The following is a 13,462-nucleotide window of genomic DNA, read 5'->3' as shown; positions in this document are numbered from 1 at the left end:
TTTGTCATTCTTACTATCATGAATTGTGATCAAAGGTGGAGATGGATTTATTTTTACAAACAGTAGTTTTATGCCTGCAATCAACGTGTGCTTGGCTCACTTGCAATAAAATGTTATTGTTTTGGTAAGGGTTTACTATTCAACTGTGGGCTGGCTTTTATCTAAAACTGTGTAACAAAATGGTGAATCTCAAGAGTCTTATTTAATTATATAATTGCAAGCTGTAATATTACAGCTGCTATCCACGTTAGTCCACAGCTAACTTGCTCAATAACCGGGAGTAAGCCTCTGTACTCTGTTCATAGGTTGGGGCGAAAAATGTTCGGCTACACCCATTCTAGCAAAAGATTACAAACTTAGATGCACTATATGTCTTTTACTTGAAGCTTTGTTAGGTTCGCAATAATCAACACCACTGTGAAACATCCTGCTCAAGTCGTGCTTACGAAGGTGGTTTGGGTCAATCATCTTGTTCATCCAAATCTCCGGACTCAGACACAAACTGGCATGGCAAAAACCGAAGCCACTTACCGTAGTTACAATACTGTTTACAGCTGTTAAGGAAGCCTGAAACTCAGTAATGGTAAAGGCTGTTACATTTCTGACATGTGGTTTACCAATCACAACAGACTGGGCCAGCTGACCAATCAGAGCATACTGGGCATTTCGGAAAGCGGGGCTTTAAAGAGACAGGAGCTAAATCAAAGCGTTTGAGCAGAGGATGAAAATAGGTGTTGCAGCAATGTACAGTATACAAATAACGTGTTTTTGAACATAAAAGCATGTAAACCCATTCTAGTAGACCCCCAAAATAAAATCATGAACCTGTAAATTGGCATAATATGGGCTCTTTAAAACAAGTTGGCTGATGAACTGAATGTGTTTTACTGCAGGTTTGAAAAGTCAAGTCTCACACCCCTCCACTGCTCAGATCTTCACTTCACACACACACACACACACACACACACACACACACACACACACACACACACACACACACACACACACACACACACACACACACTTGTTGTGTTTCCATGTTTTATGGGGACTTTCCATAGACATAATGGTTTTTATACTGTACAAACTTTATATTCTATCCCCGAAACCTAACCCTACCCCTAAACCTAACCCTCACAGAAAACTTTCTGCATTTTTACATTTTCAAAAAACATAATTTAGTGTGATTTATAAGCTGTTTTCCTCATGGGGACCGACAAAATGTCCCCACAAGGTCAAAAATTTCGGGTTTTACTATCCTTATGGGGACATTTGGTCCCCACAAAGTGATAAATACATGCTCACACACACACACACACACACACACACACACACACACACACACACACACACACACACACACACACACACCTACCTACTGGAACCTCCCTACACCCCCCTCCTGCTACTCAGTCTGCACTTATGATCCATGAGGAGGATGTGTGCTGGGTCTTTCAGAAACAAAAGACTAAGAAAGCTTCAGGCCCCAGATGGTGCTTCACCTGGCCCCCATCTTCACACAGATCTTCAATAGATCACTGGAGCAGTGTGAAGTTCCCTGCTGCTTCAAATGGACCACCATCATTCCGGTTCCCTAAAAAACCCAAATCACTGGATTTAATGACTACAGACCTGTCGCTCTCACGTCTGTGGTCATGAAGTCGTTTGAGAGACTGGTTTTGGCCTATCTGAAGAACATCAATGGACCCATGTTGGACCCCCTTCTGTTTGCTTACTGCTCTTCTCCCTGTACACAAATGACTGCACTGCAAAAGACCTCTATGTCAATCTCCTGCTGTTTGCAAATGACACCACATTCATCGCCTCATCCGTGACAGGGACGAGTCTGCATACAGATGGGAGGTTGATCAGCTGGCTGTCTGGGCGGTCACAAAAACTTTGAGCCGAACACGCTCAAAACAGTGGAGATGATAGTGGACTGTCTATTTATACTATTACCTTGTTTTCTATTCTGTGTTTCACTGTAATGTTTTGTGTGCACTTGTTTCTCCTTTCACCAGAAATTAAGCTTATTCTGATTCTGATTCTGAAGTTATGCAATTCAAACTTTTCTGGAAATATATGTGTGGCATGGGGGTGTGGTCATGTGTATGTCTGTGGGAGAGGGAAAGCGGTAAGGCTTGTCACCTGGGCTGCAATTACTCTAACACCTTTCTCTCATTAGAGTGATGGCAGAGGAATACCTGATAAGGCTCGCCAGAGCGGCAGAGGACAGAGAGAGAGTGGCCCACAGCAGTGGCGGAGGAAAGACCCGTAACAGAGACTGTCATTTAGAGAGAGCTATTTTGAGTTGGCCACAAAGAGCCATTTTGCTTTATGTGTGTTTGTGTGAAGCTAAAGTGTGAGAATAAAGACTTTGCTCTCCCCTTTATTCTGCAGATGGATTCATCTGACAGGGGGCTGGGGGCGGTGCTTTTTCAGGAGGTGGGAGGGGAGGATTGACCGGTACTGTTTATTAGTCACAAGCTCTCCTTCAGGAAGACAAAGTACAGTACCATCAAGAAGGAGTGTCTTGCGATTAAGTGGGCTGTTCTTACCCTCTGCTACTACTTACTGGGGTGGGCCTTCACCCTCTGTTCCGATCATGCTCCTATGCAGTGACTCCACCACATGAAGGATATTAACACGTGGCTCACCCATTGGTATCTGGCTCTTCAGCCCTTTAAGTTCGAGGTGATCCACTGACCAGGGGCCCAGATGGTTGTGGCTGACTTTCTTTCCAGAAATATGGGGGGAGTAGGGAGGCTGGATGTTGCCCCAGCCAGAATCGGCGGTGGGGGTATGTGGCATGGGGGGGCATGGTCATGTGTCTGTCTGTGGTAGAGAGAAAGCGGTAAGGCTCGTCACCTGGGTTGTAATTACTCTAACACCTGTTTCTCATTATAGTGATGATGGAGGGAGACCTAAAAAGGCTCGCTAGAGTGGCAGAGGAGATGGAGAGAGTGGCCCGGACCAGTGGCAGGGGAAAGACCTGCAACAGAGGCTGTCATTTAGAGAGAGCTATTTTGAGTTGGCCACTAAGAGTAGTTTTGCTTTGTGTGTGTATGAACCGAATGTGTGAGAATAAACACTCAACTGTTTGCTGTCTCCTGACTCCTCCATTGCCCATGAACTTATCCTTATCACATTATGACTCTGGATAGGCAAAAAAAAAAAGAAAAAGAACAACATAAAAAAGGAGACAGGGAGAGGCTCGTACTGCATTAAGATCCTCAGTCCCACCCTCAGTCATGTGCTTTACATTCAGATCTTTTGTATCTGAATTGATTCATTCACAAGCATGAATAATGGTTCATTCACGTCATGTCAGATGCTGACTTGTAAAAAGCGTTCACGCCTTTGTAGAATTACAAGAATTTACAAGTTCTAAATGTGGAATTCAATGAAAGCCCTGACTTGACAGTCATGACTTCATATATAAAGATCCAATATGGCAGTGGCCACAAAAGTTGAAGGTAGAGAAACCATGTTTCTGTTTTATATGCAATTTTATTATGCCATTGATGCCTGGAGCATTTGTTTTTGTTCTAAAACATTTTGCAAGAACATGTAGAGGTGAACTAATGTAGTGATAAACATGTTGCAGTTATCAAAAACAAAGCTGTTTTGGCATTGTAAGTGTTGCCATAAAAAATAAAAACTTACGAGGTCTGAGTACATGAACAGCTCCAAGTAGAATCAAAGAGTCATCTCGTAATTATAGTAATTCCGACATGACGTGTTCGATTCGCGAATTCATTATTTTTCGAGTTGACTGACAGGCGAAAGGTGACTGGCTGTTTTACCTGTAAGGTGGACTTCCTTTTCTACACCCATCATATTGGCTTTGATACCTATTTCTCCCATTAATTTTAATACAAGTGCTCTGTCTCAGGTTAAATATTCTCTGACTATGCTTACTTCCTTAATACTGTATTGCGGCAGCTTCCACCCTGAAAATGAGCTTTGCCCCCCAAATGCCACCCCAACTCAGACCTCAGTCGTGTCCTGGAGACAGTGCGCCACGGCTTAACCCGTCCGTGTTGCGCATGGCCCATAAAAACATTCCGCCCTTGTCCGTGAAATTACAATGCCCAAACAGAGCCCTGTCTTACAGGTAAAAGAGCCAATCACCTTTTAAATACAGACATCGCCAGTTGGTGAACTTGATATTGTGCATTCGCATGAGCTGAGATGCGTTTTTAGCGTGATCTGAAACAAAGAAGCACAATTTATGATACCATTGTTGTCAGATTTTACTGCTGATTTTTAATATGTTCTTTGATCATAATCTTGACCAACCATTTTGGAGATTTCCCCATTCAAGTAGCTAGTAGCTGTACTTCCATGTCACTTGTTTACATTTAAATTAGCTTCCCGGGAGCATTCCAAATATGGCAGCTGAGTGAACTGACTTGCCTTGAAAGGGATTGACCTTAACCAAAGTCTTTTTAGCAAATCAGGTCACTCGGCAGCCATCTTTGGAATGCTCCTGGGCAGCTATTTTCTATGTTAACAAGCGGCATACTCGTGCAGCTCCTTTCTACTTGAATGGGGAAAGACCGAAATCTCCAAAACGATTGGTCAAGATTTCAATTAAAGAACAAAATATAAAATAAGCAGAAAAATCGATTGCTGCATTAAGGTGGTCCTGGGCCATGGGGCTTATCGTTTTGCTTGGGGGATGGGAGTGGAACGATTTCATTCAATGATCATGCGCTACATGGATGGGTTTAGCCATTGCGCACCCTCTCTGTTTACATCAGTGCCTCCCAAGAATGTCAACTGGACAGTACTGCAACTGGACAATTAAGCCCCAGTAAGCCCATGAGTTAATAAAGCCTTGGTAAAATCTGCCAACACTGGTATCATAAATTGTGCTACTTTCCCTCATATCATGCAAAAAACTAAATATTCCTGGCTTGTATAGCTAATGCGGATATGTGTTCTCAAGTTTGACAGGAGATGTCTGTATCTAAAAGGTGAGCAGCGTGAAGCATTTACTTGTTTCCATTAATCATGGCTACCCCCATCCCCCCCCCTGGAATCTATGCCCCTGTGCAGGTTATGGATTTACAAAATATCCCGTTGCACTCTAGACTTGATGTAACTTTCAGATAGGCCAGTTAATTATGTTTTTTTCCTTTCTTGAATTTCCTGAAGAATATGAAAGGAATGCTCATCCTACTGTGATGTATAAGTTCTTGGATGAGTGGTGGTGGTGTAGTGGCTAAAGCACAGGGCTGTTAATCAGAAGGTCACAGGTTCTAACCTCATGGCCAGCACCATTGTGTCCTTGAGCAAGACACTCAACTCCAGGTTGCTCCAGGGGAATTGTCCTTGTAATAATTGCACTGTAAGTCGCTTTGGATAAAAGCGTCTGCCATATGCATAAATGTAAATGGATGAAATTTTGTGGGGGTCCTGATGTTGGGAAGGGCTATGTGATACTTTGTGATTGACAGTTGTTGTATCCAATGAGCTCAACCCGAAACATAACATCATCAACATAATAACCAATCAAATTGCTTGAAGATGACGCTGAAGCCGTCTTTGACAGCCTACGGTAAGGGCGCAGAAAAGCGAAACCTCAAACATGTCGGTCCTCCATTGAGTGAGCCTATAGTTCTATCATTTCTATCATGACAGTGACCGGTATAACGCCGTGACCGTGTAATTTATCTACAGACGTCTCGACGCATCGCACTGCGGTGAGGATATTATTCTACGAAGCCTGATTTGTTCATGTTTCTATCGTTTTACCAGTTCTTCCTCTCATGTAACCTTGTTCTGCTTTGAGCATCACACCCAGCAGGGCTGATGTTATCGTGCAAAATTCAATCAAACTGCAAATCAGTAATATTTACAAATGCATACCTAAACGTTAGTTTTATTGCGCACGTGCAAGTGTAAATTGATTGATGCGGTTTTATGAATATGCAGCACACAGTACACAGTATATCACCATATATTTCAGATTCGACTTCTGTCTCTCACAGAGATGGAAACTCTGATCCCGATTATTAACAGACTGCAGGAGGTTTTCCTCACAATTGGAGCTGAGATCATCCAACTTCCTCAGATCGTGGTCGTAGGATCACAGGTCAGTCATTTATCTAAAGGAGAAAGGTTTTAATATTGGTCCGTATGTTCATCGAAATCGAAACCATAGTAGGGTATTTCAAATACGGAATAGTTCAACCCAAACCTGTTTTTCCTCAAATGCACTAAAGGTGACTTTTTGAAGAATGTAATTGCCACTTTCTTTCCATATATTGAAACTGAAAGGGATCTAGGGCTTTTAAGCTCTAAAAATGACCAAAACAGCACAATTAAAGTAAGCTAATATAAATCCATATGACATGTGCTCAATATTCTATAAAGAAATTCTCTCAACATTTACTCACCCTCATGTCATTCCAGAAACATAGCTTTCTTTCTTTTGAAGAACACAAATGAAGATGTTTAGAAGAATATCTTGCTCTGTTGGTCCATACAATGTAAGTGAATGGTGACTAGAACTTGAAGATCTCCGAAAAGCACATGAAGGCAATTCAAAGTAATACATACAACTCAAGTGGTTAAGTTCATGTTTTGACAAGTGATCCAATTAGTTTTGGAAGATCACTGCCATTGTAGTTTCTAGGCACGATCATGATTTCAAGCTCGATTACATTTCCTAGTTCATGATGTATGTGCAGAGTGCTAGACGGCACTTGGAAATTAATTGTGCTTTAAATCACCCCAAATCAATTAGATCTCTTCAAAAGACATGGATTTAACCACTGGAGTCATTGGGATTACCTTTATGCTGCCTTTATGGACTTTTTGGAGCTTCAATGTTCTGGCCACCATTCACTTGCATTGTATGGACCAACAGAGCTGAGATATTCCTCTAAAAACTTTCATTTATGTTTTCAACTGAAGTCATACACATCTGAGATGCCATGAGGCTCAGAAAATGATGAGTGAGTTTTCATTTTTGGGTGAAATATCCCTTATCACATTCATGAAGTAAGCTTATATGTAAATATAATTACATATTTTCCCCATGAAGCCATGTATGCTCTTTGTTTCTTTTTTCCAATGTATCTACAGAGCAGCGGAAAGAGTTCAGTGTTGGAGAGTTTGGTTGGACGAGACTTCCTGCCTCGGGGTTCAGGAATAGTCACACGGCGCCCTCTAGTATTACAGCTAGTGAACGTGCACCCTCTGGAGGAGAGAGGCAAACAAGAATATGGTAACATCTTACACCTGCCTCTCTTTTAGGAATTAATCATATCTATGTTCTGTTGAATGAAGACACAGTGGTTGTGTCTTTTTTGAGCTGCTATCTAGACAACATTCGAATGTGCCTATGATGCCCAAAGATGTTGTCTAGGTTGACAGCTCACTAGGCGTTTAGAGACAGCCAGAGAGTATCTTGCTAATCTCTATTGAAAGCATCTGTGACCTGCTGTTGACTACCATTAACAGTAATTTTGACCCATCTCTCAGTTTGCTAAAACAAGCATAAATTGTATGCACAATAATAGATTTACAATGGAAGTCTATGGGGCAAATTATTGCACCAGGAAAATGTTAAAGGGTTATTTCACCCAAAAATTTTAATTCTCTCATCGTTTACTCACTTGATGCCATGTCAGATGTGTATGACTTCTGCAGAACACAATTGTTTTTTAGAAGAATATCTCAGCTCTGTTGGTCCTTACAATGCAAGTGAATGGTGACCAGAACTTTGAAGCTCCAAAAAGCATATACAGGCATTATAAAGTAATCCATATGACTCCAATGGTTTAATCCATGTTTTTAGAAGTGATATGATAGGTGTGGTTGAGAAACAAACCAATATTTAAGTCATTTTTTTAAATATTCTAAATCTGCACTTTCGACCTGCCTAGGTATGCATGCTCATGAGACTAGAGGTCTTCTTCTGTTTTTGGTGTTTTGCATTCTTCATGCATATTGCACTTAGGTGGCAATATGCACGAAGAATGAAAATCACCAAAAAATAGGAGAAAAAGACCTCCTATCAACGTGCAGAGGAGGGCTGGTCGAAAGTGAAGATTTATAGTAAAAAAGGACCTAAAAATGTATCTGTTTCTCACACACACTTATCATATAGCTTCAGAAGACATGAATTTAACCACTGGATTCAAATTGATTACTTTTATGCTGCCTTTATGGGCTTGTTTTAGCTTCAAAGTTCTGGACACCACTCCGTTGTATTGTATGGACCAACAGAGCTGAAATATTCTTCTAAAAATCTTCATTTGTATTTTGCAGGAGAAAGAAAGTCATACACATCTGGGATGGCATCAGGGCGAGTAAAAAATGAAAGAATTTAAATTTTTGGGTGAACTAATAGTTATAAGCTTATAGCTACAAGATGTAAAATTCATAGATGTAAATTAGATTAATGTGATCAAATAAATTGCCTTATCTGTCCAAAGTTAAATTCAATGTTTGTAAAGGGTTAGGGACCATGTAAAGCCGGTAAAACCTGTAACTTTCAGAAAGCATGAGCAAGTATAATAGAAAGGGTCTGTTTACATAGAGAAAATCTACACATAGGGTTCCACCTCTAAAAGGGCTAGTTAGACAACTTTCAAATAACCCTGATTTGTGTTCGGAAGTGCTTGAGAAAAAAGCACATGTTTGCAATGTTTAAAATTCTATTAATATCTGCTCATTATGAAAATGTCTTATTCTGATCTTTCTGTGCATGTGTTCCTAATGTATAGTGATTCCTCCTAACACTCTCTCTGCTGTTCTTCGCTTTCTCAGGCAACGGAGATAAATCAAACTCTCAAAACAGCTATCCAGGTCTCTGTTTTTCAACAAATGTTCATCTGCATGAACTAACCTTCATCTCTGTCCATATCACTGCACCTAGTCTTCACTTCTTGTAAACGACAATTTTCACTACCTAGATTGTTCTCGCATCTGTTGTTTGGTTTGTGAAACCTACTTGCACGGTTTCCTTCACAGTGAGAGACTTTGACTGTGAAACGAATGGATGTTTATGCACACTGAACTGTCTCAAGAGTGTGCAGTTGTGTCCGGTCACTATGTAACATATTTCTGCAGAATATTGATTTTGCAATTTGTTCAAGACAGTCTACTTTGCAGTCAAAGCCTGTAAACAGCATTTATTCCATTGTGGTCTTTTATGGTAAGAGGGTTACTGTTCAGTGTGTGCTGGACTCACTGTCATTAATATTGAGTTGTTTTTCCTCGTTCTGTTACTGTTCGGAAGGAGTCAAAGCAGAAGAATGGGGCACCTTCCTTCACTGCAAAAACCAGGTAATCAGCCACTCGATAGGTTTCCAGAATAACCCTTTTGGGTTATCACTATATGAGACTGGGGCTAGTTGTAGCATTTGAAGTTGTCACGAGGGCTGTATTTTCATTTGAGTACTCAAATTGTGGTTGTGTATGTTGATTTGCAGTTCAAATTCCTCCTAAATGAATAATTAAAAAAAATCACTAAAAAAATTCACAATTTCCAATTTTGTAAAAGCTGTTGGCTAATCAAGTGAACACAATCAAACCACACTCATATACATTCAGACAAGGGTTAGCTATATCAGGGGTTTTCCCATTTTTCTTATTCCAAGAACGTCTAAATATGATGAATCCTTTGCGAGCGACTCCCTTTAAAAACAAAAAAACAAACCTGCAATATATTTTCATTTATGAATACCCATTTATTCTCTGTGAGAAAAATAGTAATTTTGATATTGTTAAATAATTGGAAATAATACAGTAATAATGAAATTAATAATAATCTAAATAAATATATTTAATATTAATTTCAATAATTGTATTCTATTTTGTTATTGTATAACAATAAATATAGTATCTGAAATAAATAAATATCTAGAAAATATAGAATTTTTATTAAAGGGACAGTTCACCCAAAAATGAAAGATTTCTCTTTTACTCGCCCTCATGCCATCCCTGATGTGTATGACGTTCTTTCTTCAGCAGAACACAAATTAAGATTTTTAGAAGAATATCTCAGCTCTGTAGGTCCAGACAATGCAAGTGAATGGTGGCCAGAATGTTGTCCTTTTTTACTATAAATATTCACCTTCAAACAGCCCTCCTAGCACTCTTCTCTGCTAAGAGTTTGCTTTGTTTTTGGCGATTTGCTTTCTTCGTGCACATCGCCTCCTACTGGGCAGAGAGGGGAATTTATAGTAAAAAAGGACTGAAATATTGATCTGTCTCTTACCCACATTTATCATATCACTTCTGAAGACATGGTCTTAATCACCGGAGTCGTATGGGTTACTTCTATGCTGCCTTTATTTGCTTTTTTAGAAGTTCTGATCACCATTCACTTGCATTGTATGGACCTACAGAGCTAAGATAGTCTCGTGTTTTCCTTTTTAAAAAAAAATAAAATAAAAATGTCTCTAACATTTTACACGGACCCTCCTAGCACCCCTTTGCCACCCCCTAGGGGTTCCCGAAACCCAGTTTGAAAACTCAGAGCTATATATTAATAGTGTTTTAAATGTTATTCATTTAAACAGTTTATTTAGTGCAATATTTGTTGGCCAAACAATGGTTTAATATGTTTGTATGTTCATTACTTTTTACTGTTTCATCAATATCTTATTTTGTGAGATTCTGAGTCCACCCAGACCATTTAAAAGTTGCAAATACAGGTCATTTACAATGTTTTACAATGGGTTATGATATCAAAAATATAAGCAACATAAAGACCACCCACATTTCTATTCATTATTCAGCAACTTGGCAAGGGTGAATTTCATAGTCATAAGAGAAGTAGCAAAAACAGCCAGTTTTTAAGGGCCTGAGAGAGGATGGAAAATTATCCTGTAAAGCTAAATTATGACTGGCTTTTGGTGCAAGAAATTTTGTCTAACATTATGAGTGGACTTTAGTGGAAAAATGCGACAAAAGTGTAGAATATGTCTGATTTTTAAAGATCAGGTGTCAAATGTTATTTTCTTTGCTCAGATTTTCACAGATTTCAATGAAATACGGAAGGAGATTGAAGAGGAAACCAATCGGAGTACTAACAATAAGGTAAACACTAAACGGCACTTTTCAGTGCAATGTTTCATATTGCGTTATATGCACAACCACTGACTTTTGTGCCATTGGAAATATTTTAACTGGTCTCATTTAGTTGTTCTCTCTTCATTCTCAGGGCATCAGTCCAGAGCCCATTTACCTGAAGATCTATTCCCCTAATGTACTCTGTCTGACTTTGGTGGACTTGCCTGGTATTACTAAGGTAACCACAGGAAAAGAACATGTTCTTATACCATGTATCACATCTGCTGTTTTTCATGTGTGTCTTAAAATAATAATTCACCAAAAAATGAAATTTCTCTCATCGTTTACTCACACTCATGCCATCCCAAATGTGTGTGTGACTTTCTTTCTTCTGCAGAACACAAATGAAGATTTTTAGAAAAATATCTCAGCTCTGTTGGTCCATATAATGCAAGTGAATGCTGGCTAGAACTTTGAAGCTCCAAAAAGCACATAATGGCAGCATAAAAGTAATCCATAAGACTCTGGCAATCTGTCTTCCATTTTTAGGTGTTAACAGACTATAATATAACTCCTTTTTCACTGTACATCTTGCCATTGCAGTCTCTAGACACTATCAAGATTTCAAGCTCGATTACACTTACTCACGCTTGACGCTAGATGGTGCTAGGAAGCTTAATCAAGCTTAAAATCACGATCACCTAGGAGTATGCTGATTTTAAGCTTTATAGTGAAAAAGGAGTTATATTTTGATCTGTTCTTATGTGATTGGAACGCTTCAGAAGACATGGATTAAACTACTGGAGCATATGGATTACTTTTATGCTGCTTTTATGTGCTTTTTAGAGCTTCGAAGTTTACTGCAAGAAAATAAAATGCCAAAAATACTATTTTTTTTCCCCGCTGTAATGTAACTCCATGACAAATGTAAATTCATAAATACACTTTTGCTCAAAAATAATTATTGATTGTAACGTGTGTTTTGTTTGTCTGAGAAGGTCCCAGTTGGTGACCAGCCTGAAGACATCGAGACTCAAGTTCAGGAGATGATTCTGTCCTACATCTCCAACCCCAACTCCCTCATCCTGTGTGTGTCCCCAGCAAACTCTGATCTGGCCACGTCTGATGCCCTTAAACTGGCACGAGAGGTGGACCCAGATGGTGAGCAACATGCAGAGAATGCCAAATTTCATTTTGACTCCATTGCAGCAGGGAATGTATTCATTTTGTGTGTTTGTTTGTGTGTGTGTGTGTGTGCATGATCAGGTCGTAGGACGCTGCTGGTAGTTAGTAAGCTGGATTTGATGGACGCAGGGACAGATGCTCTGGAAGTTTTGCTGGGTCGGGTCATACCTGTCAGGCTGGGCATTATTGGTGTGGTTAACAGGTCAGCTATGTTTATCTGTTGGAAATGCACTCTAAACGCCCCCACACACACACACACACGCGTGCGCGCGAGCTAAAAGAGACACATTTCCTACAGTAAATATATTTTAATGCAACATATGACATTTATGGAAACTAAGAAAGATGTATCATTCAGAAATGTGTCACATGCATGAGCTCATTAATATATGACCGCACATTTATATATCGATGCCTTTTCACTATTTAGAAACTTGGCCTGCTGGGATAAAGGACAGCGTCAACTGCACTGGAAGTTTTTTACATCCAAAATGATTAGCCAATCCTAATAGGTGTCATTTACATACAGAATTCTTAAAAGGACTGCAAAAAAAATGTTTGTTTAATCCTAAGTGTCAGAGAGAGGGTGGTAAATGTTAAATTAAAATTAAATTAAATTATAGAGAGGTTAATACATAATATATCCATTGACTGTATTTTTAATAATCTTCAAGAGTGTCAAATGTCAGCCTGATCTCATGAACATTATGTGACTGTGGCAACATTTTAGCAAACCGAAATCGCTGCAGTTTCCCAATGAAATGTCCAGTGGGGGGTGCCAAAAGCAAGTGAAATGGTGTTGTAAGCGTTTTAAGGTGAATATCCTAGTTTCCATCCACTTTTCGTGCTATTTTGTTAGACATGTTATGACATTGTTATGACAAAGTGAAAATGTGAAAAAAAAAATTGCGAAATTTGTCATGCCTAAAAAAACACTTTGTCGCATAAGTTTTGGTTTATCGCAAAATAAATTGTTCCTTAAAACTTTCCATACAGAAATGTGTGTATATCGCTAATTGTGTACTTTTTGCCTCCCAGATGTCCTTAATGTTTTTCCCTCCGAAGTTTTGGTAAAATGGGGAGAGTATCGAGACAATTCATTGAAATTAACCAGCTTTACTGTCTTTTTAATTTCATAAATTAAATCAGAAGACGAGGAATTGCGATCAACAGGGAGCAGTTGCTCTTCTGATAAGACTGTAATATTGGTCCTGATGTTCTGCCTATCGCAGGTTGCCAC

At 39.4% G+C, this 13,462-nt stretch overlaps 1 protein-coding gene across 3 annotated transcripts in view; it reads left to right on the top strand.

Moving 5' to 3' along the window:
* Nucleotides 1-5,576: 5,576 nt before the first annotated feature.
* LOC127630484 (dynamin-1-like protein) overlaps nt 5,577-13,462 on the top strand; it is a 43,084-nt gene continuing 35,198 nt past the window's right edge. The window contains exons 1-9 of one of the 3 annotated variants that reach the window (XM_052108046.1): nt 5,577-5,711; nt 6,000-6,103; nt 7,099-7,240; nt 8,788-8,826; nt 9,260-9,306; nt 10,996-11,064; nt 11,189-11,275; nt 12,036-12,198; nt 12,304-12,424. In XM_052108046.1, the coding sequence (XP_051964006.1) occupies nt 6,002-6,103; nt 7,099-7,240; nt 8,788-8,826; nt 9,260-9,306; nt 10,996-11,064; nt 11,189-11,275; nt 12,036-12,198; nt 12,304-12,424 (770 nt within the window). In that variant the 5' untranslated portion in view covers nt 5,577-5,711; nt 6,000-6,001. Of the gene's footprint in view, nt 5,712-5,977; nt 6,104-7,098; nt 7,241-8,787; nt 8,827-9,259; nt 9,307-10,995; nt 11,065-11,188; nt 11,276-12,035; nt 12,199-12,303; nt 12,425-13,462 lie in introns of all 3 variants that reach the window. The other 2 variants (XM_052108047.1, XM_052108048.1) reach the window with 2 other exon arrangements.

The sequence above is a fragment of the Xyrauchen texanus genome, chromosome 37, assembly GCF_025860055.1.
Source record: "Xyrauchen texanus isolate HMW12.3.18 chromosome 37, RBS_HiC_50CHRs, whole genome shotgun sequence".
Lineage (NCBI taxonomy): Eukaryota > Metazoa > Chordata > Actinopteri > Cypriniformes > Catostomidae > Xyrauchen > Xyrauchen texanus.
The sequence above is the reverse complement of the archived record's forward strand: the minus strand, read 5'-3'. Positions and strand labels throughout refer to the sequence as shown.